We start from the raw sequence: 23,911 nt of genomic DNA on the forward strand, positions 1-23,911 counted from the left end.
TTTGGTCTTATAAAAATTAATGATGTTAACTTTTGGGTTTTCTTCTTTTTTTCTTTCTTTTCTACACACACACACACACACACACACACACGCAAGTATTTTAAATTGGTAGCATATTGTAAAGTTTTACACACGCACATTCTGTGTTGTTAACTGTAGATTGTATTGTGAACATCTTTCCCCGTATAACTACATGGTCTTTGAAATGTAGTTATTAATTGAAGTGAAAACCTATCTTATGAATTATGTTTCTGCTTTCTAGACTTCCTTTAGGTTGTGGACTTCCTAAAATGCTAGGGTCAGATAAGAGAGACAGAAGAGCCAGTGGAACCTCAGGAAACAAGCCTGACTTTATGGTATCTGCCACTATCACGGGAGGCAGCAACATAACCTTTCAGACTAGGTGTTACATTGCTATCAATAGGGAAATATATTTAAAAATGCGTTCTGGCTTTGCATGTACATCCCCTTTCTTGGGGATACGTGGGAATGAAGACCCAGGTAGACTTTATCCCCAGTTTGAAGATGTTTATCCACTAATCTAATTTCTCAATGTCTGTCTTTCAGTTAAACGTTTCAAAATAGATGAACCGAGATATAGGTTATCTTGCCAACTAGATATTTAATATTCTTTTCCTTTTCTGATTATATAAAAGTATCACTTAGATCTATGTTTAAACTGGGAAACAGGTGAACGTATCATTACTGATTATAATAACTAATTTTTGATGAGGCTTGATTGAATATAGGCCAAACGCTGACCTGGGCATTTCACGAGTGTGACGTTGTAATCCTCTCAACTTTATGAATTAAATACAATATATTATTATTTCCGTTAAATGAGGCACAGAAAAGTTAAGAAACTTGCCTGAGTGATTGAGCCCATTTAACACAACACCGCATCTGTCTTTCAACCAGTAATTCCACTCGGATGTCTAATGGAGCGTTACAGACTTCACAGCTCAGAACAGAAGTCTTGACTTCCTTCCCCCCAAACATGCACTTCTCTCCGTGAATAGCATACCATTCTTAGCCCAGTTGTTCAGGCAAATGAAGAAAAACAAAGAAGACCACTGAGAATAATGCTTGAGTTTTCTGCTCCCTTCATGCTTCATATTCAGATTCCTGCAAACACTTCCTACAAAAATATATCCTGAATCTGAGCACTTAGCTTCTCCACTACCACTCCTCATCTAAGCCATCATCATGTCTCTTACCAAGACTGACAGAATAGGCTCGGCACCTGTGGCTCAAGTGGCTAAGGCGCCAGTCACATACAAGCTCTTTCCCAAGAACTTGATGTGGGGTTATCCCTCAAATCACTAAGGTCACTGCGGAAATGTCACCTTGGCATGGATTTATCTCTCAAATCACTGTCACCTTCTCCAAGTGGGAGAAGTGGCAGGTTCGAATCCAGCCCAGCCCATCAAACAACAATGACGGCTACAACCAATAAAATAGCCGGGCATTGTGGCGGGTGCCTGTGGTCCCAGCTACTTGGGAGGCTGAGGCAGGAGACTCGCTTGAGCCCAGGAGCTGGAGGTTGCTGTGAGCTGTGATGCCTGGGCACTCTACCCAGGGGGACAGCTTTAGGCTCTGTCTCAAAAAAATAAAAAATAAAAAAAAGACTGACAGAATAACCATCTATCTTGTATCTCTGTTTCTACATCTCTCCACAGCCCACTCATAAAACACCTGCCAGAGCAGTCCTTTACAGATAAACATTAAATGTCACATTCCTTCTATTCAAAGTCTTCCAGTAGCACCCCAATATAGGTAGACTGAATTCTGTGCTTACCACATTCTGTGCAGACAGCCTCCATGGTCTGACCCTCTGGGCTTCTCCAGCATACATGTAACTCACCACAATCTGTTGCTCTGATTTTATTCTGTTTACCTTGGCTTTGCCAGAATGAAGTTCATTCCCACTTTACACTTGCTGTTCTATCTACCTTAAATGCTCTTTCCCAAGAACTTGATGTGGGGTTATCCTTCAAATCACTAAGGTCACTGCTGAAATGCCACCTTGGCATGGATTTTTCTCTCAAATTGCTGTCACCTTCTCCAACCACCATCTATTATAGAAAACTCCATCTAAATTTATGTTACTTATTCATTTACCTTGCATGCTGTTAAAGTGGGATCCTGACAGATGTTTAAAAAATGAATCTCCAGGGGATTAAAAAAAGACTTGATTTAAAATGTTAGTGTTCAAAGTGTGAATATTCTCATCATGAGAGACTCAGTTTACCAATGTGATGTCATTGAACTAGAAGTTGAGAAGATACATACAATTGGTTTTTGAGAACCAGTGCAATCTGTCTCCATCACAGCACCAGTATATTGCCTATTTTTCTAGAATATAACCCCTGTGTGAGACCAACTTTCTCTTAATAATTATATTTCAACATCTAGGTTAAAGGCTAGCACAGTAAATAATATGTTGCTCATTAATATTTTTAAGATAAATGAATCAATGAATGAATATGTCACTCTGTGGGTCTTTGAAATATATCCAGAAGTAGAGAATCTTAGAGTCTGTGATATGAATCTTGGAAAACAAAGATAAGTATAATATTAACCAAAGTGGTCTTGACTGTAGGTACAACTGTCCTTCCTATTCTTCTTAAGTGAGGGGTCACCTCAATTCCCATTTGAATGTTCTCTCATCAACTCCCTAAAACAATTACTGAGGATATAGACATTTAAATGTACCCTGGTTTGTATTTAAATAATTTCATTTATGTTTAGGCTACAAACATTCATCTCAAGTTAGTTCAGCATACTGTGTGCTTTAACCATTTGATGCATTTCTACAATGTTGCTCAGGTCAAGACTATCTCCAATTCAAATCATGACCTTCTTTCGGTTTGTATTCAAATTCTAAAGTTCCTGACCTAAACACAAAAAAGATTAACTCAAGAATTTTAACAACCATACTGCTGTTTTGCACTTGTACTGGTGATGATACTTGAGAGTGTGATGCGCTGAATGGACAAACAAGGGAAGAGTCAAACAAGACATGTATGAAAACCAGCTTTGGATAAGTGACTGTCCTTACTACCTGCTGGTTTGGGGTCACTGTTTGCAATACCATGCTTACTGCAGATGTGAAGCCTGGGCTAAAGAAAAGTTAAGCCTCCATTCTTCATACCTCTTCTGAGGCTTTGGTAATAGCTGCAGTTATGTCACAATCATTCACTGTGTGGTTAGTTTAACAGAATCTTGCATTTTTATGGTGTCTCTATTTACAGTTATCCCTCCATGTAGGTGTATTTTAGAACTGTATAGTTATTCTGCTGGAATTGATTCTCTGCTGTTTGCATGGACTCAGTTTATAGCGTCAGGTTTACTATTGAAGATCTTTCTGCTTTACCATTTGTAGTCACCCAGGCTGCTCAGGAAGCCTTTGGATTATGCTTTATGCCACAGATAACACAGATAAGGTAGAGCTTAATTCCAGAAGTCATAAAATACGACTTCTGTTTTCCAAAAGCATGTTCTTTAAGATTTGTCTCTAACCTTTGGGACGAAATGCTTTATTGGATAGTGATTTCAGAATTAGAATTCTGTGACACCATTTCATCCTCCTTTAGATGGAAATGCGTAAGGGTTTTTCTAGTAAAGGCTTTTACAAATTGTGTTAAGGGAAGATTGAATGTTCACATCGTGACACTTAGCATCATAGAAGGTTTCCAAAATTATTTGCTCTTTGGGGGGAAAACGACAACAATGACTTTATGTGACACCCGTAACCTGTTGGAATGGAAAGGTGTCAATGTTAGAAAATTGTTCTCATTTTGCTTTTAAAAATTTTTTTGTTGTCTTCTGTATCATAAGTTCCAGTTGATTAAAATAGAAAACACAGTTCATTTTCTCCAAACATGACATTAAAAAAATTATTTTTACTCTGATACAACTAATTAGTCCTCCATGAAAAACTCTGGAAAAACTGTGAGCAGTCAAACTTGCTAACAGCAAAATGCTTTTTTTCTAAGGCAATGGAGAGAGGACAGAGAAGTTCTCTAAGTGTTATGTGTGCTATGGATCCTGTTGAGTTTTGGAAATCCAGCTCTCAGCACTTCATAAATCATTTTTGACTTGACCACGGAAGTTGTATTATGATTTGATTAGTTTCTAACTCAAACAGAATCAGCAGAAATCTGGGCAGAATACAAAGTGTGAAGAATTTGCAAATTATTCTTGTGAGTTTTATCTCATGTTTTCTTAACAATGATAGACTTTCAGAAATATCTGTTAACTTTTTAGCAGTCAACTTTTTTAAAAAAGTGTATGTCGTTAGAGAGGAGTCATCACCTGCCTTATTTTTAAATTGCAGCCAGAATGACATTGGGGTCTGCTGCAATCTCATTTTTCATTTCATTTATACTCTTCATGCTTCATTGGCAAGTGAGGCCACATCTTTAAAATTTGGGGTAAAGGCCAGCTTGAAAAATGACACAAGAATGCTCTCTTCTGTAAATTTTCATTTTAGAGGGAGAATATGGGATTTAGAAATATTTAAGATTGGTACATTGCTAGGATTTTCCCTCTGCCCATGAGAAGGTGCGGTGGTGTCTGTACTTAGTAATGTTATGTGTTGGTTAGGGAGGTTCAACCTTTAGGTACCTGTGGATATCACTTTAAAGGTCCCTTAAATTGTCTGTGAGATGGCATTCATTTTATCACCTATTCAACTAAATTTAAAACATAATGAGCCTCTATTATGTCCAAGACAATAAACATAGATCATCTATAGTTTCTACTGTCAGAAACTTAAAATGTGGTTTTAGTGGTAAAGTAAAATTCCTTCATTACAAAGCAAAATTAAATTGTCATAAGAGATGTCCAGTTGTTGGTTTGAAATATAACATGAGACATTAGAATATGTTTAGATTAGAAATTGAGATGTGGAAAATATCTAGCATATCAAAAAGTTAGAAAGTTGAGATAGAGACAGGAAAGTTATTATTAAGCCAAAGACCAAAGGAGACAGAACTATAGCTATAAACCTGCTCCATAACTTTCTAGTTGTGTGAAGTAGAACAAATTACCTAGTGTCTTCTTGGTTTTCTGTTATAGTCATAACTGGTTGCCACAGCTTAGTGGCTTAAAACAACGGACATTTATTATCTTGCAGTTTAATAAATTAGAAGTCTGACATGAGTCTCATTTGGTTAAAATTCAGGTGTGGACTGGATTGCATTTCCTTCTGGTGTCTCTGGGCAGAATTCATTTCCCTGAATTTTCCCGCTTTTATGGGCCACCTGCATTCCTTGGCTTGTGATCCTTCCTCCACCTTCAAAGCCAGCAGCACACTGAGTTCTTCTCATCTTGCATCACCCTGACCTTCTCTTTTTCTTCCTCCATCTATTTTCAAGGACACTTGTGATTACCTTGAGCCCATTTGGTTACTAGAATTACCTTCCCATCTAAAGGTCTTTAACTCAATCACATCTACAAAGCTCCCTTTGCCACATTAAGTATTAATAACACATTCAAATCTTTGAAGGATATATTCAGTCTACCACACCAGTCTGGTCCCATTTGAATTTTCTAGTCAGTTACTATCTATCTTATACAGTTATTGTTAGCAGAAATAAGTTTCGCTATGATAAAGTGCCAGGAAAAAAGTAGGCACTAAATAAAAGTTTCTTTTTTTCTCAAGGAAAATATTATTAGAAACTGGAACACCTTGGTATGCTTTTGTTTAAACAACTCTAATTAAGAAGAACCATAAGAAACAAAGCAAAATAACACCACCACCAAAAAATCATAGCAGGAGTCCCCACATAGGGCTTAGAGAGAAATTCAGATTACTGCTGTCATACTTTCCATTTTAGGCTAAGAGCTATCTATATTAGGAAAATGTGGTTTTCTTTAAAAAAATCCCTAAATTATAAATAGATATCACTTTTCCAAAGAGAAAGAGAGTTTCAGAAAGAGAGAACAAAATATCGAAAAGCTGTAGATACTTCAAAGAAGATGAAGATGGAGAGAAAAGACTGAATTTTCTAAGGAAAATTCTAAGGAGGTCACTGGTAGCTCTTTTGAGAGAGATTACAATCAGGTGGTTGGGTGATTGACACATGGACTATAGGGCTTTAAGTAGAGAATGTATGGTAAATTAATAAACAACAGTGGTCACAAACTACTCTTCAGAATGTCCCTAGACAAGGCCAGGCTGATGGCTCAGACCTTCAATCCTGAAAGGCAGGAAGATCACTTGAGCTCAGGAGTTCTAGACCAGCCTGAGCAAAAATGAGACCTTGTCTCTACTAGAAAGAAAAGATTAGTTGGCCACTGTGGCAGGTGCCTTCAGTACCAGCTGCTCAGGATTCTAAGGCAGGAGGGTGTCTTGAATCAGGAGATTGAGGTTGCTGTAAGCTAGGCTGACACTGTGGGACTCTACCTGAGGTGACAGTGAGACTTTGTCTCAAAAATTTAAAAAAAAAATTAAAGAAAGAAAGAATGTCTCTAGAGAAGAACAAGAAAGTGGGGCAATATATAATTATGAAAATAGGTGATGCTATTTCATTTGTAATAGCTAAAATGGAGTAAGTGTTAAGTGACTCTGATCTGTTGAAAGAATTTATGACACAAGATGAGAATGTGCCTTCTGTCTTTGATTTGTTATTCCACACTGTTGACATTAGATTTCTAACACTTCTCATTACTACAAATCTTTGCTATTATTCCCCAAATGCTTTGAACTAGAGTGATTCATTCATGTGTGTAATGTCATAAATTGGAGAATGCGTAGGTTCTTCTTCCTGGTAACTATAGAAGCACAAAAACAAAGGCAATGCTGGGCATTTCTCCAGAAGGCAAGTTTAAACCGTCACATTTTTGATTGTCGGTGATTCTCCCTATTGTTGAGTTCTGTGATGGTTTCATTGAAAGGACTGTCGTTTATTCTATGGGGAGCTCGGCCTGCCTGCTCTTTCACCAGTAGCTGGTATGAAAGCCATGCTGTGCCAGTGCCTTGTTCTCAGGAGACAGGTCAATCTTTTGAAACCATAGGTTGTTTCCAATGAAAGACAAATATGTGAGAAGAGAATGAATGTCACGGGTAGTGCTGAAGACAAGGCAAATACTTGCCTGGGCTTTCCCTGAAGCTAACCTTGTTAAAAATGATAGCAACTTAATGAAGCGTGGAGTACTAAATGCATTAATAACCCACGGGAGGACCTTATTCAGTCCAATTTGGATTCCATTCACTTGTGTTACTAGTTTTTGTAAGGCTAGACTAAAATGTTGAGACCTTGTGGGCCAACAATGCCCTTTAGAGTTGATAATTAATTTGAAAGAATTATTAAGACATATTTCTTGAGCTCAGAATGCGGTGTAGTCACTAGAAGAAGCAGAGTTAATCATTTATTAAGATAATTAAGACAGTGCATTAAATGCTTGTGATTTAAGAGGAGCACTAAATTATTGGTGGTGGTGAGTATCATTATGTGAAGGGGAATAGTTTTTTTTATTAAAATGCATTTCTAATGTATTAGTAAGCTTTTTATTATGATTGTAGAAATATTCAAACACACACAGCAGACTAGAGAATACCATGGACTCAGATGTACCAAATACCCTCTATAAGTATTAACTCATGGCCCCTCTTGTATCAGCTTTCAATTCATCCACATCTTGCTTTTCTGTATCCCCCACCCCAGATTACTTGCAAGCAATTCCCATATGTAACACTTTCTCCATAAATATTTCATTATATAACCTATGAAAAGTAAGATTCTTTTATAAACAATGCTATAATCACATCTAAAAATTAACGCTGTTATTAATGCTTTTTAAAAATATTAACAAATATTAGTATTCAAATATTCAAATGCATCACACTTGCTTCCATGTTTTAAAAAATTTGTGACTCAGGATGTATATGAAGTCACATACTGCGTTGGTGTGATACAGCTCTTAAGTCTCTCAAGCTATACTCTCAATTCTATTTTATCTTCTGGCATTTTTTTTTTTTTTGAAAAAAAACACATCATTTGTCCAGTAGAGATTCTCGCCTCCTGCATTTGCTAATTATATTTCTGTCATGCTATTTGCATGGTCCCCTGTCACTGTATTTCCTGAAACCTAATCCTTAAATTTAGAGACTTGCTATGATTCAGTTTATGTTTTTGGCACGATCACTTTATAGATGGTGCTGTGTTCTCCTGTCCCACTGCAGAAAGTATCCAGGAGTCTCTGTTTGGGGGAGGTTAGTGGCCGTTGATGAACAGTAGTGGCCACAGGTCCATCATACCCTATGGCCTCTTCCTACTAAACTGTAGCATCCTGAGTCCCCCAGCAATTTAACCCACATTGCACTTTTTATTTAACAACGTATCCATCCATTCATTGCTCTTACATCTTAGGGCTTTTCTGGCTTATTAAAGTTCTTCCCAATCAAATTTATAATCAACTTGTCTAGCTCTAGGGGAAAAAAGTAATTTTTTTCGTGAAAAAATGAAATTGCATTACATGTATATGTTATCTTAGAAGAGCTGAAAATTAACTCTTGCCATTTTTCAGAGCTAGCCATTGAGATTTGCTTCTTTACAGAGGCAGGTAGGGGAGTCCTTCCAAAACTGTTCCTTGAAAATTAACACATTGATTGAAACCCTTTTAGAAAACGATTTCAACAAATAATTGAAAATTTTCTCTTCAAAGGATTATCATTAGTCATCCAGTTAAATGGCAGATTTGCTTACCTGCAACTTTAGGAAGTCCATGCTTAGCAATTACAGCACACACGTGGCGAGGGGTGGAGAAGTGGGCTGCACGCTGTAATTGAGTGACAATTACAAATCATTTCACACTGTGAAAGTATTTTAAATTCGTTTGCTTGAAAATATAAAGTAGTTTATATTTTATAAAACATACACCACAGCATTCCACATTATTTTAGGTTTATTGACGCCTTTGGAGCTTGACTGGAACTGAAGTCTGGTTAATAGTATTCTCAGAATCTGTATTAGTATCCTCCAGAGGATTTTTAAGTTAATAATGAACAACTGTTTTTTCTGAGATTGCTCAGAATTTTTTCTGGGGAATAAGAGCCTTATGTATGGTTTAGTTGGGAATGAGAATTTGAGTGAATCCTCTGCTGTACACAGACTTTCTATAAATTCCCTGTATTTAGCCCACGTCTCACATCATCCCTCAGACCTACCTCTCTGAGTGTCAGGACTTCTGCCGGGGCCCCGACCCATCTGAGTACTGTAGCTCACAACCTCTACACTCTTTCATCAATAGCTCTCACGGACCTTCCAGAAAAATGTTGAACTTTTCTCATTCTTTTCTCTTTATTGTTATTGGTTTCTATTTTAGTTTTTCACTTTCTCTTTAGTGATTGGAGGTTGAAGAACTGATATTTAACTAAACCATAGCCATTGAACTCAAATAGAGAGGTGTTATTGGCCTTTCTATAAACCTTCTCAGATTATTTCAGTGGGCACTTGAAAACTCATGATTTCTAAGATCCTTTCTGGTTCTGACATTCTGTGACTCTTATCACTTAATGAAAGCCAATATGCCTGTATGGATAAATAAGAGAATTTGACAAACACATGGTTAGAACTAAGACTATAAGTGAACTTTTCAAATATATTAGAGTTGGCATCACAACATATGGCTATGTTAAAGTCCATAACATGGGCTTTAACAGAGCACCTATTAGAACAATGTGGAACCTCTTTAGACATGAATCAGTTTTTGCTGTAGGAAATTCACAGGCAGCAATGTGGGAAGGAGGCAGAGCTCAACATTGGGCCCCTGCCCAACTAGATAGCCACATGCTGATCTTTTGAGAGATTAGGAAAGAAGAAATAGAAGAGAATAATCTAGGTCAATTCCTAGAAGGATGAGCTACCATCTTCCATAGATAATGGGCTTTGTGAATATTTGTATGGCTTTTGTGTAGAATGGTCTATAGGAAATAGAGGTCCCATGGCTGTGTTATATCACTAATGAGGCATCCTTTGGCTGGGCTCTCTCAGCTGTGTGACAGTGATGATGATCAAAAGTCTCAGTAAAATTTCCAAAACGCAATACCCTTTAGTAGCATTTCCTATATCTGTCATTCTTTGGGGACAAAGGATCTGGTTATAAAATGGGTTCCTAAGAATCAGAGCAGAGGATATTTCTAAAATATCTAGACCTAGTAATGCTCATGTGAGATGTTGATTCTGGTTTTCAGATTTACTGAGATGGGTGATAGGTGACCTAAGCCATTCAGCTGCAGAAGGGAGTGGCCAAACCCCTAGGTCACTCACTTTGACCTCAGTCTGTACAGACACCATCGTATCCTTAGCCAGGATGTGAAAAAGATTGGAAAGTGTAGCAGACCGTATAAACTCAAAGGAAAGGAGAAGCGAGAGTTAAGCCTCGAACTCTCTCTAACTATGAGAAACACCTGTAACAGCTCGGTAATATAACACCTTAGTGATAAGGTCATGGGGAAGGAATTCGGCTCTCCTTAACATGAGAGTACACGAGATGAGACGAGACCATCAGTGCTTGGCAGTCTCCACACCTGTGGTGCAAATAGCCACAGGACTACGTGTATAAGTAGCTGCCGGAGCAGTTAGTCGGGATTCTCAATCTTTCATGGACTCACTCACTCTGACTCTTTCACTCCTCCTGCCCTAAGGAGATCGCTAAGATTCACTCTCCTACTAAGATTGTTTCTCTCCCTCGAAAACTGTTTCTCTCTCTCTTCTCTCTCTCTCTAAGACGAATAGCCCTCAGGCACCTAAGGAAGTTGATCCTGAGCAAGGTAGCAAGCACAGCAGTCAGGTCTGGACAATTAGATAGGCCAGGGCCCAGCCAGGAAAGCATCTCTCTGCGTGATGATCACTGTATGTTACTTATTACTTTGGGATGGATTCTCCAATTCCACATTAAATGAGATCAAGTTATCAGTACTCTGCTTATTGTAGAAGGAGATATACTGTATTAGTGAAGTAAATAATAGTTTGTTAGGTAACATACATAGGATGAACTAATAGGTTATAAAATAATAGGTTCCTTTTGTTACGATACAATGTCAAACATTTGATATTATTGGCAATGCTATTTGGACTCCTTTTAGGCATCAAGTTTGTAAAATATGCCCTCCAAAAGAGAAAAGAACAATTGAGTATAGTGGATTGATGTATTAGGTTGATAGCAGTCATAACATTTTAGTATTTCTTACAGTGGGGGTGTTTGATTTCCTCATTGCCACCATAACAAATTGGGGTTTCATTAGTCTGGAAATCGATAACTCTTTATCCTGAAAAGACTTTCTAATGAAAACACACGACACAGTTACTAAAAGTAGAAAAGTAGTATAACTAAAAAAGAGTTATTGTATGAGGGCCATTAACAATTTGGAATATTTAGATTACCATGGTTAAAAGTTTTCGTTTTTTCAGTGAAACCTGAAAAGAATGCTTTCACTCTAATATTTATTGTTTTTCCATAATGCCATTTACTATATTTTTGAAAGTTTACTCAAAAGCAATATACCAGCTAATGTAATTAATGTTGCATCAAATGTGAAAGAATCCACAGAAAATAAACGAAAGGGGGATATTGTTTGGAAATGAAATTCCTTTCATGGTCTCCAAGGCAGTGACTGTTTTTCCATGTCCCTTAATGCTGGATGTTATATTGAATTATAGAAAGAGTCTGTGGGGTTTCTAGTGGAACTTTTCTCATAGATTATTTTTCATCCATTGTTCCAGAGCCAACACAGAAGCTCCTAAGTCATAAATCCATATTGCAGCACCCTGAGAACTTGGCCACTTCCTATATTTGCTTGCTGAGCTGCTTTTCGAGCAAAGTTCTTTATCCATAACCTCAGTGTATTCTTATTTTTCTTATGGAGTACCTGTAATCTCTTGTATGCTTTGTTAGCTCTCTTTTTGTTTTTCCTATCTTTAAAAAATATCTCTGTGTGATTTATTTTTCTGAAAAGAAAGATGCTAACTTAAAAAATTGCATAGATTCTCTCTTCCAAAAGAACATGTAGTATTTTGTATTCATTATCTGATTATCTCTTCCACGGTTATGTCTTTGGAAAAGAAACACTGGGAAACAGAGGGCAAAAGAGTTTAAGTAATTTTCTCAGCTCACAGCGACACAATGGAATGAATACCCAAGCAATGTATGCCTTGGTTCCTGCATGTGACAAAATGTGGTAGTGTCAACTGGGATTCAAGCTGTAACAAGCAGGAAAAAAGTTTTAAACTAATACAGTAACATGTAAGCAGTGACTCGGGTTGTTCAATTAAATATCACATATAATATTGACATGAAATATAAATATTGAATGCTCACCATTTCACAATAATTATAATCAGGACCGTGGCATCTTTAAAAATGTAAAAGCGATAGCCCCTGCCTTCTAGAAACCCACAATTTAATTATTCAGATTCTTTATCATTTTAAGACCAGGAATACTTTGGAATTACTAGCAATTAGGACCAGAGTATTTAATATTTTACAGTATAGACAACTCCTCATTCTATAATAGTAATCAATTGGCACGTTTAGGAGTGAATTTCTACTTAAAGAAGTTCTACTTGACAAGTTGTTGAATTTGAAATCTCTAAAAGAAATAATTTCTTATAACACCTAAAATATACATAGATAGAAAATATTTTGTAATGATTGATGGAGTATGTTCTCTCTTACACCCCTCTTGTCTATACCTAATTTTCTCTATACCTATTTTACTATAATTTTTCTTTATTTTTAAAATAATTGTATTAAAAAGTAGGACATTTGTGTTAATACAAATAGCACAGCAGAATATAAGCTGAAAAGTAAAAAGCCTCCTTCTTCCTTCACTCCACATTCTCAAAACCCAGAGGTGACGGTTTCATATGCACATGTATATCCTCCCCACAAATGTCTAAGCATATTCCTGTGTTTATATGTCCTTATGTAGATAGGTGTCTTTCTGCAATTACACGTATCTATAAACCTTTGTAAGTATAAATCCATTAATGTTTCTTATGTGCAATGATATGCAGTACAATAGGATGATCAAGGCCCAAACCAATTAGAACAGATGTCTTGGCTGTTTTTGGCTATGCTGGGATCATTAACCTGATGAAATCAGGGTAGAGAAGGCATTTGAGAAGTTGGGCAGCAATGGTTTGCTCACAAGTACAGAAGCATTTCAGCATTTTAACAATCAATTTTTCCCCTAACTATGCCTAAAAGGCAAATACTAGCCCTAATACTAATAATTTGACAGCCTGTGATTTTCCCCCCATTGCACACAAGTGGGCCTGCATTCTGATAAAGATCTCAGATGGCACCAGGGCCACCTGCCGTGCCTCTTCTATACCAACTTTTCATCTTTTTTAAATTCTGTCCCTGAGAGTATACCGTAGATGTTAGACTTGTATTCATGAAGATACCATGCCAAAACTATAAGGCAGATAAAATTTATTTCTGGAACATTCTTTTCAAGATTTCTTCTGTAGCTTAGCAGTCTCTTTAATACTAGTGGGCCTGTCCTCCTAGTAGTGCCCAACCAGTAACACCAACCACCCAGAGCTTGGAGCTGTCAAGATCCCCGTATGTCATAGCATTTACTGGTCAAGAACATATACATCTTTATTATGTTAGCATTTTTTCTATGTGATATCGAGATCACATGTGTAATATATTACATATGTAATATTATCACATATGTGTAATATATTATTACAATATATTAACCTGTTGATGACAGGGCAGTAATTTAAACTAGTGTAACTCTATCTTACTACCAGGGCATTACACATAAATGTCATTCAATAATGTTTGTGCATTATTCTTTTGGACTTTTGAATGCCTTGGTAAAAAGAGAGGTGTGCACTAGCACAAAATATTCAGAATATGATGTCTTCAAGTTCCAAGCAAATTTGAAAATAAAAGATTTCCATATTCTTCTCAATTGTCACTCTGTTGACTTATAGTAATTATTCCTCTTCCTTTCTTCTTTTTGTGGCTCGTGTGTCTCTTGTGAAGAGATGGCTCCAGAAACCTTTCATTTGATGGGTTCTAGTTTAATCGGTTGTCTGCAGGGGACTGGACTTTTTTTCTCCAACATTTTCTATTTTAAGATGTAGAGGCATTGACATTTATTATTTACTGCTAAGTTCCTGGCCAGGTACTTTGCATACATTATCTCATTTAATCCACACGGTCTCTCCATGGTGTGCTTATTAGTGACCTAAATTCACAGGGAAGGAAGGTAAGAGTTAGAAAAGTATAGTAACCTTCCCAAGTTTGCATAAGGCTGGAACTTCGACTTGGACATAGGAATATGCCTCTGCTGTTTTTGCTGTACCACACTGACTCCATCCCTCCAAGTGATACTGTTTTGAGGATTAAGTGATATAACTAAACATGTTTTTTAAACTATCAAGAGCTATTCACACATACAATGTCCAACTCATGTTTTTTAGACACTAGTATAGTCAGGTGAGTAAATTGGCATATAATAAATGCTTTTGTTGGTAATGATTATAACAGAACATTAAAAATCAGGTGAAAAGATGTCGGTGAGTTGTCAGAGAATTAAAATCCAGTCTTAAGTCATTTCTTTTATAGCCAGGACTGTCAAAATGAAACATTTCTTCTTAGCAAAAAGTTATTAAATATGAACATGCAATAGTAAAATCATTTGAGAGAACATAAAGGGGTTATAGGATAAAATCTGAAATATGGTCTCCCATATTTTGGAACTTGAAGACATCATATTCTGAATATTTTGTGCTAGTGCATACCTCTCTTTTTACCAATGCATTCAAAAGTCCAAAAGAATAATGCACAAATGCTATCATTTAGCCTTTATTTGACATAAAATGGTGAGACTACTGTGGGAGTGAAAGTCATGTTGTTGCTGTTACTCTTCGCCAGGTGTTCCAGATTGCATATGTGATTGTGAAAGCGGCTAACTCCCCTCGGCCTGGAAACTGGATCCTGGAACGCTCTCTGGATGGCGTTGAATACAAGCCATGGCAGTATCATGCTGTCACGGACACAGAGTGCCTAACTCTCTACAACATTTATCCCCGCACCGGACCCCCATCCTATGCCAAAGACGATGAGGTCATCTGCACTTCTTTTTATTCCAAGATACACCCCTTAGAAAATGGAGAGGTAAGATGAGAAAACTCACCATTTAAGTACATTCAAGATGGCAAAATAGGCCTGTCAGAAAGACCTGAATATATCAGTAATTAATGTCAGGGAGATTTTAAAATAGGATTTAGCAAAAGTACATTTAAATGAGTTATTAAATAAAAAAAGAAAAACCCGAGGTGATTAGAATTTTAACTACCTTCATGTGTCTCTCATCTCCAATAAAGATCAGAGAAGAGGAAATGGGTTTAAGTTGGAAAGTCAGTGATTAATTTTACATATAAAGAGACTTTCTCAACAATGAGGATTACTAATGATTAGAAAAGGATTGGAGACCTTAAAGGCAGCCTTACGTTCGCGTGTACTCTGGTCTGAAAACGGAGACAAGAGAGATGAATTTGTGAAGAAATATAATCCTCACAGAAAAACCAAATAAAAAGTAATTCTGTCAGGAGGTTTGTCTGCTGTCACTGTACAGGGTGACAGTGGGGTTTCTTTCCTAAGTCAGGCTTTACAGAAGAGTCATGTGCAAGGAATCTTGGGTTCTCAATTATATACAAGCTAGGACACATGCTTAATTCAAATGTGTCTTTTTTCCTGTGTTCAAGATTTTAGATTTATTCATAGGTTTTAACCTACAGATCCTAGTCATGGCTTCACCTGTTATTAACTATGTGTTCTTGATCTAGTTACTTAAATTCTGTTAAATTATTGGTTCCATCTCCTATAAACTAGGAATAATATTAATAGTTCTTGTCTCATATGTCAAGAAGGTAAAACGAATTGTTATATTTAATGTGTTAGAGCAGTGCTGACATATCCCTAAATACTCTATAAGTATCAACTGTGATAACCATAGCTACTCTGATTATTGTTCTTACTATTATTCTTAGTCTCTTCTCAACGCCCCACACACTAACTTTGTGACTTGAACTCTCCAATACCTCTTTCATTTTCTTTCCCTAACCTGTCTCCCTTTAGTATCTGTGGACCTACCTTCTTTCATTCTACCTCTTGTGTACATCTCCATTTATGCTCCTGCCTAATATTCTCTGCCCACTTGGCCACACATCTAAAGCTGGAATCACATATTTGCATTTTTCAAAAGACACATATTCCCATTCAGTCATGCCCACCCCAGCCAATCCAGGGTTACTTCTCAATATTTCTAGGGGAACTATGGATGTATACCAATATCTTAGTATATTTCAAATTCCATGTTCAAAAATGCTAGTTTGGGGGGAAAAAAAAAACCTTACAAATGGTGCTCTCAGCAGAGATCTCAATCTGCCAAATGACGAAGACTCAAATGCAGGGAGTTGAACAGCTGTTCAACCTGCCTTGTGCCCAGAGGCATCCAGTTCCTGGCCAGTTTGGCATGAGGATACGGGAGTAGGAAGTGCAAAGAGAAATATATTTTAGTTCTATTTTTTTTTTAAGTTTTATCTTGGATACAGTGTTTACCCAGGACTAACAAATCTCAGAGGCTTTTAAAGTTATTCTTTATCTGTTAAAAGATATTCCAAATCAGAAATTGACTGAGTCATATAAAGCCACATAGGTAGGTATGTGACACATGAGTTAAATGCAAATTCCCTAACCATGTTCTCCCTACGTTAATGGTGATCCACCATCCTTCTTTGGACCATGTCAACCTACCAAAATGGAACAAACAAATGTGTTTGTTTGTTTCCTGTTTAAGGGACTAGATTGTTTTCATTCCTAAATAATATTCATTACCAACTGCTTATTGATAGTGACTATTAAAAGCAATTAATTCTACTTTCTCATGACATGTTTCCCCAATACTATTTGTCTCCCATGGGTAGTGAAAAAAAAAATTGATGAACAGAATGTAACTCAAAATATTTGGAGTAGAATGATAGGATTTAAAATAAGAATTATCTCTAATGAGCTTTATGCAAAAAAAAGAATAAGTGTTAAATTCAGACCCATTCTAGGCTATTTCCTTATATTATCAAAATTACTTTGTGAAATATATTACTTTTGGGAATACACAGGTCAGGAGAAGGCAGATGATGGTCTTCTCCAAGACTCCCAGCTCACATGGTTAACAAAGTTGAAATGAGAATCTAGAACCTCTTATTCCCAGGTTAATGTTTCTTTCATACTCTAATAGAGACAAGATGTTGATTTTTAAAAGTTGATAATTTCTCAACTCAAAAATGATTCAGAGGAATAAAGTGTTGCAAGATCCAGTAAAAATAGAATGAGTCCTGCTTTTGAGGTATCATAGTAGAGAAAAACATACATGGGATTAGAAGACCTAGGTTCTAGTCCTGGTTCTCGTTCTTTGTGGGACATTGCTCAGGTCAATGAATATGCCCAAGACTGAGTATCTTCAATAGATGTATTATTTTTTTTTAAATGAAGTCCAGGGGAGATTTTTTTTTTTGGTTGCATTTTGGCCAGGGTGGGGTTTGAACCCATCACCCTCGGTATATGGGACCGGTGCCCCACTCACTGAGCTACAGGTGCTGCCTGATGTATTAGTTTAATACATAAATTGTTCTATGGCATCTTTGTGTTTTAACATAATATAGTTTTGCAAATCATAATACATTTGAGGATATTCTGAAAGTTTTGGATGCTTGTATCCAATAATTCCTAGACAGGTGATTGAAATAAACCTTACTCTAACTCATCAGCTTTTAGTTTTAAAATGATGTACTTGTGAATAATCTTTGAAATGTAACCATTGGGTGTTTATATTTAGAAACTTTCAGAGAAGTCATAGTCGAGTAACAAAAACAAACATATCAACTAGTAAATAAAATATAGAACAACAGAAATGTATTCAGAGAATAGCAAATCTCCCTGTGGGTGAGTGAAAGGAGTCACCCTGACAAAAGAACTTCTCAGAATACAGCAAACAACTCTTAGTATCTCAAAAGATTCAAAGCCAATGTGCAAATTCATCTCCAATAAAATCTACACATTACTACATGTTACTAGCTATGTAACAGAAATTACCTCCATTTTTGAAAATATTGTTATTAGGTATAGAATTCTAGGTTTGCAAGTTATTTTGTTTTCGCACATTATATTATTTTCTGGTTTCCATTGTTTATGTAGAGAATATACTATCTAATTACTGTCTTTGGAGTGTCTTTTCACTGATTTCTTTAATCAGCGACTAAATATTTAATCAAAGGTAAAACTTTTTAACTTTGTCCTTTTTTTATTAGCTTTACTATGATGCTCCAGATCCATACCGACTAATACACTTCCCACTAGCTCTATGTGGTTATTTAAATTTAAATTTCAGGCCTGTCACTGTGGCTCATGCCTTAGTCCTAGCACTCTAGGAGGCTGAGTGGGTGGATCATTTCAGCTCAGGAGTTCAAGAAGAGCCTGAGCAAAAGCAAAGTCTCTCACCAAAGTCTTGGTAGTACCTGATGTAGTCCCAGCTACTTGGGTAGCTGAAGCAAGGAAGATCACTAAACCCAGAAATTTGAGGTGGGTGTGATCTGTGATGATGCCAGGGAACTCTACCCAGAGCAACAGAGTAAGACTCTCTCTCAAAAAATAAATAAACAAATAAATACATAAATTTAAATTTCAGTTCATTCAAATTAAATTAATATTCAGTTTTTCAATTGCACTAGCCACATTTAAAGTGCTCAGTAGCCACATGTGACTAGCAGCTACCATGTTGGACCATGTACAATAAAAGCAGTTCTATCATTGCATAAAGTTTTGCTGGACAATGGTGCTCTAAGTTATACCTTTTCACTTTCTGATTGAGATTCACTTGGTTTGATACATTTGCAGAGTTGTGTCTTTCCTCTTAGGAAATAATTCAGCCATTAGCTCTCTATTGTTTCTTCCTCATTCTCTCTCCTCCAAGATTCCACTTAAAAATAACTTGGAACTTCTGTGTCTCCTTCACTGTCTTTGGTAATTTTCATTCTTTTTTCTTTCTATATCTTCTTCCAGATACTTTCTTCTGGCTTCCTTCTAATTCATGAATTCTTTCATTAGCTATGTAAAATGTGCTGTTGAAACTGAAGCAAGTCTGGATTTCCCTTATTAGTTTTTTCAGTTTCTAGAATTTCTGTGGTTCATTTTAAAATATAACTTTAGAGTTTCTAATTTTATTTTGAAAATTAGACTTATCTTAAAATTTTAATTCATATTACTTTTTTATATATTACTTTACATAAAGTAATTTATATGCCTTTAATTTATATAGTACTTTAAATATCTCATTGAGTCTAACATAACAATTAAGAGAATTGAGAATTCCTGTTTGATAATTCTAATATCTGACCTTTGGGATATATTTTATTATCTGTTTCATTAGCTGATTTTTTTATGCTGTCTTATTTCCTCGTATGCCTGATTATCTTTGTGTAACAGAAATTACATTTGAAAAAGTATGTTTAGAAATAATTTGAGGACTAAGATATTATCTTTATCCTGGGGATTTTCTGATGCTTCTGCCAGGCAATGGCAATATGGATCATCTTAATCCAATTTCAAGGATTCAAATTTCTAGAACTCTCAGGTGATTCAAAGTTTGGTTATAACACAATGACAGCTGCTTTAATTCCAGTTTGCCCTCATTCCTAGGCTGCCTTCTTTGGAATCCAAGCCAATGTGTTTAGGATTTACCAAAGTCCCACACATACATATCCTGCAATTCAAGTTTGGTCCTCCTAATACAGCAACACAATCTAAACTGCTGCTCAATCCCAAAGCTGTGTCTCTACATAGAAAAATTCCCACAGGACAAAAGCTGTCATAATATACCAATCATCTTTCTAGATATCTTTTTTTCTCCTTGATATGAAGAAAGTTATTATTCTTCACTCTCTTGATAGCTCTCAGTTGCCTTGAAACAGATGTTGTTGTATATTTTATCCAGCTCGTCTAGTTGTTATTAATGAGAGTGTTGACTCTAATTATATAATCTACTATAAAAAGAAGTAAAGAAGTTGCATATACATTTAATTTTTTTTTTTAATTTTGGAGTCAGGTAGAATTACATAAATGTAGGAAGGTTACAGAGGATTCCCCAATCCTTCCACCCAAATGGCCCTAACAATAACATTTTACATAACCACAACACATTTGTTAAGACTAAGATGTTAACGTTGCTTCCTTACTATTAACTAAATCACACATTTTTTTTCCAGGTTTCATTAGCTTTACCATTTATATCTTTTCTTTTTCTCTTCTGGGATCCAAATCAGATACTATATTACATTTAGCTATTATGTGGCCTGAGCCTCCTTTTATCTGTGATAGTTTTAAGAGATATAACTCAGTTCGGGCTTGCCTGATGTTTTCTTGTGATTAGACTGAGCTTCTGGGTTTTGAGGCCAAATACTAAAAAAACAGCATTCTCATAACATCACTAATTTGTTTTTATATGCACATCTCTTTTGTTTATTTCGTTTCTATTGGTTTACAAGTCTGATTAAGCAAAAAGTCTTATTTAGGACAATAGTATCTAAATATTTACCATGATTTGTAATGTATATTTTTGACTAAACATTAAATGATTATTTCCTTGGAAACCTTTAAAATGTCCTTTAAGTATGTTTAAGTTACACATAAGAAAACACAGAGAAGAGTGTTTTTAAGGCCCACCCATGAAACAAGATGTTATAACACACTAATTAGACAACAATGTTTCTATTTCAGGCACAGGACATTAAAAGAAAATAGTCTTCTTGTGACTAAGGCCAAATCTGAGTCTAAAATTTATTACATTGCCACCTTTCTGGGAAATTTTAGAGATACATGCTACAATTATTCTAACATTCTAAAATATAATATTTCAGGTGAAAAGTATATCATTTTAAGGCTGAAAGACACCTTAAGTAATTTCCTTATTATTTTTGAAAAGATATTCTAGCTCTGGACTTCAGCCTCCACATTCAAACTTTAGTACTGCCCTCCGTCCATAGTATCATTGGAGACATCTAGATTGTCCTTCTGGCCTCTTTAATCTTCACTGTATCATCTCAGTATTTCTTTAGCTTGGTTTCTTGCTCCAGCTATCCCCACCCCTTCCATCCATGGTTTGGCTTAGTCCTTTCCCTATCGTCCACCCTACAATGCCATCAAGTGATCAACAAATCTTGATCCAGAAGGGATTTTTACCCGAAGGACACTTTAGGGCATGCACTCAGTCTCCCAGATAATGAGGTTCAACTACTACCAAGATAGAGATTAACCCTGAAGTTCCAGCATCTTGGCCTTATACCCAAAGGAAGAAGAGAAGCTCAGTCTGATCTATGAGATAATCATAAGGTGTCAAGTCTCAAGTGCTGCCAAAGTAGGGATAATGAAGGACAAAGGCATGATAATAATATGGCTCTGTATGTTATTATCCAAGCTGCAAAAAGAATGAGGCTTTAAGCAAAAAAGCTTAAAAGAGTCACTTAAGAAGGGCAATTTCGTATCATCAATGGCAGGAAAGGGCTCAGCAGGAGCCGTGCTTTGGCTCCTTTGAAAGAGTGACCACTGAGCTCCCTAGTAGGAATTGCAGGGTGTGAAGCAACAGACTGCAGGTGCCTCTTTTACTTTGAGACCAACTACAGGGCAAAACTCTGGTATGAACAGCAACACAGACATGCCTCTCCAGCAATGCTGCAGACAGCCAAGTCCTAGAGCCCCAAGTGTTACCTCTGTCCATAGTAGTTGCCCCAGATGCCATTGCCATTGAAAACTATTAATAAGAACTGCCACAAGGAGGCTCCACTGAGAACTTGGCTTCCCTTAGAAATCACCTAGGAATATTTGAAAAATTGCTAGTCCTTAGACCAGAGTTTTTAATTCCATACATTGGGAAGAGCTCAAGGTACCCTATGTATATTTTAAACAAGTATTTCTGATTATCTTTATGCCTCTACTCTTGGCTTATTCTTCAGATATGTCCAACCTCTTAAAATCTTGTAGGAGACTCAAGCAGTACAAAAATAATCCATGTAACCTGAAACATTTGTACTCTTTAATATTTTTGAAATTAAAAAAAATCTTCAAAGAGAAGAACAGGGCAGCAGTTATTTAAGGAAAGAGTATTGATTATTCTAATTACTTTCAACTGAAGGAAGGAGACCAATTTTCCATCAGGAAACTTGATAGACGTTGGTAGATCAAGTCTCTGGGCAGGTTTGAGTCAGGTAAATAAACTTTGAACTGTAACTATGCTATTGATGGTTGAAGGGGGTGCTCAGAGAAGAATGATAGTCACAATATTGAGGAAGATGGGCTGTTTCAGGGGATTTTAGAATTAAAATTATAAATTATGTAATTTATGTAATTACACATATTTTTGAGTTATATGAGATTTCCCCTTTTCTAGGACTAGGATTATTACTTTTATTTTTATTCTTTTGGATTGTCACTAGACTGCTAACTAAATATTCATGGTTACCATAGTGATTTTCCTTCAATTTCCTCATACAGAGACCTTTAAGTAATTTGCATATGATTTCCTTTCCTTGTTACCAGAACTTTCCCACTCTTCTTGACTGCAACTCAATGGAATTTAGATTCACTTTGATTTTGTTTTTGAAACATGGCAAGCTTGTATAAAACTCCCTAGAGAAACCATCATTAAAACTTGAAGACACTTTTTTTTTGGTAAACTGTATGTAGAGCTTTGATATTATTTTGATTTCCTATGTGACAGAATTTTATATATACAGACAGAATGTTCTTCCTTTTTTCATCACCTGACATAGTGGTGATCCTTGGAATTGCAAATCCTGGAGAAGGAAGACACAAACCCAACAACATATTAAACAATGTTTCATGGGTTCTCCTTTGATGTAACACTGTTAAGGCTATAGCACGATTTCATGTGTGAGTTTGGTGGAGATGGGGAAAATGGAAATGAGGGATTCATCTTTCTCAGTTACCCTTGGAAATTCTTAAGAGAAAAGCAGCAGAGCAAATTCATACTTGAATTTGTATCAAATATGACTAGAGATTTAGTTAAATAACTATTTGGAATCTCAGTGTTCCTTTTTGAAAAATCATTCTGGCCCTGACCAACATGAGGCAAGAGAGTACCTGAAACAGCAATATGAAAGCATCTCCTTCAGTGAGGTTGTAGGTAGAGTCCTCTAAGGAATGCAATGTTTCCATTCCTTTGGAATACTGAGAACACTTGAAATGTTTTGGAATTACACATAAAGTATGCAATTTTTTTAAAGCAAATATTAATTACATTTTTAAAAATATACTTTTGTAATAAAATAAAGGCAACACTAAGATGATATTCCTCTCTTTTCTCTGTTGATCTATTTGAGACTCCTCTCCCTGTCCAAAAATTATTGTGCCTACAAGGTATCAGCAAATCCTTATTAAATTAGTGCAGTATTATTGAAAACCAAAGGTAGTCAAAGAAACTGAATGAAAAGGAATCTTGAGACTTGGATTTAAGAGACTGAGTTATCTCACTGTTGTAGAATGAGTTCTACTCAAAGGGGGGTAGAGGAGTACCTCTGTGAAGCTAGGTAACGCAGTTCAGGGTTGTGGCGGAAGGCACAGAGGCACTGGGTACCGCCTATGGGGTGTTCATTAGAGTTGACTTTCAGAGAGCTCTAGCAATGATTAGCAATGGGGCATTGACAGACAAGCAAACTATCATTAACGTGCCCCCACCTGTTCACTTGGCTATAATGAAGATCAAATTAAATTATTTATGGAAATGCCTCCTGATACCTTCTGTCATAGACAACAAATTCTCTAGGTTCAATAGTTAACATTGTCTTAAGCCCACCCATAATTGCAGAAT

At 36.3% G+C, this 23,911-nt stretch overlaps 1 protein-coding gene across 2 annotated transcripts in view; it reads left to right on the plus strand.

The window, feature by feature from the left end:
• The window catches only part of LAMA2 (laminin subunit alpha 2), a 614,120-nt gene that overhangs the window by 181,039 nt on the left and 409,170 nt on the right, over window positions 1-23,911 (plus strand). For both annotated transcript variants that reach the window (XM_003781659.1, XM_003781660.1), the window contains exon 4: window positions 14,908-15,150. In XM_003781659.1, coding sequence (XP_003781707.1) covers window positions 14,908-15,150 — 243 coding nt within the window. The remainder of the gene's footprint in view (window positions 1-14,907; window positions 15,151-23,911) is intronic.

The sequence above is a fragment of the Otolemur garnettii genome, unplaced genomic scaffold (assembly GCF_000181295.1).
Source record: "Otolemur garnettii isolate 467f Iridium unplaced genomic scaffold, OtoGar3 scaffold00002, whole genome shotgun sequence".
In the NCBI taxonomy this organism is placed as follows: Eukaryota; Metazoa; Chordata; class Mammalia; order Primates; family Galagidae; genus Otolemur; species Otolemur garnettii.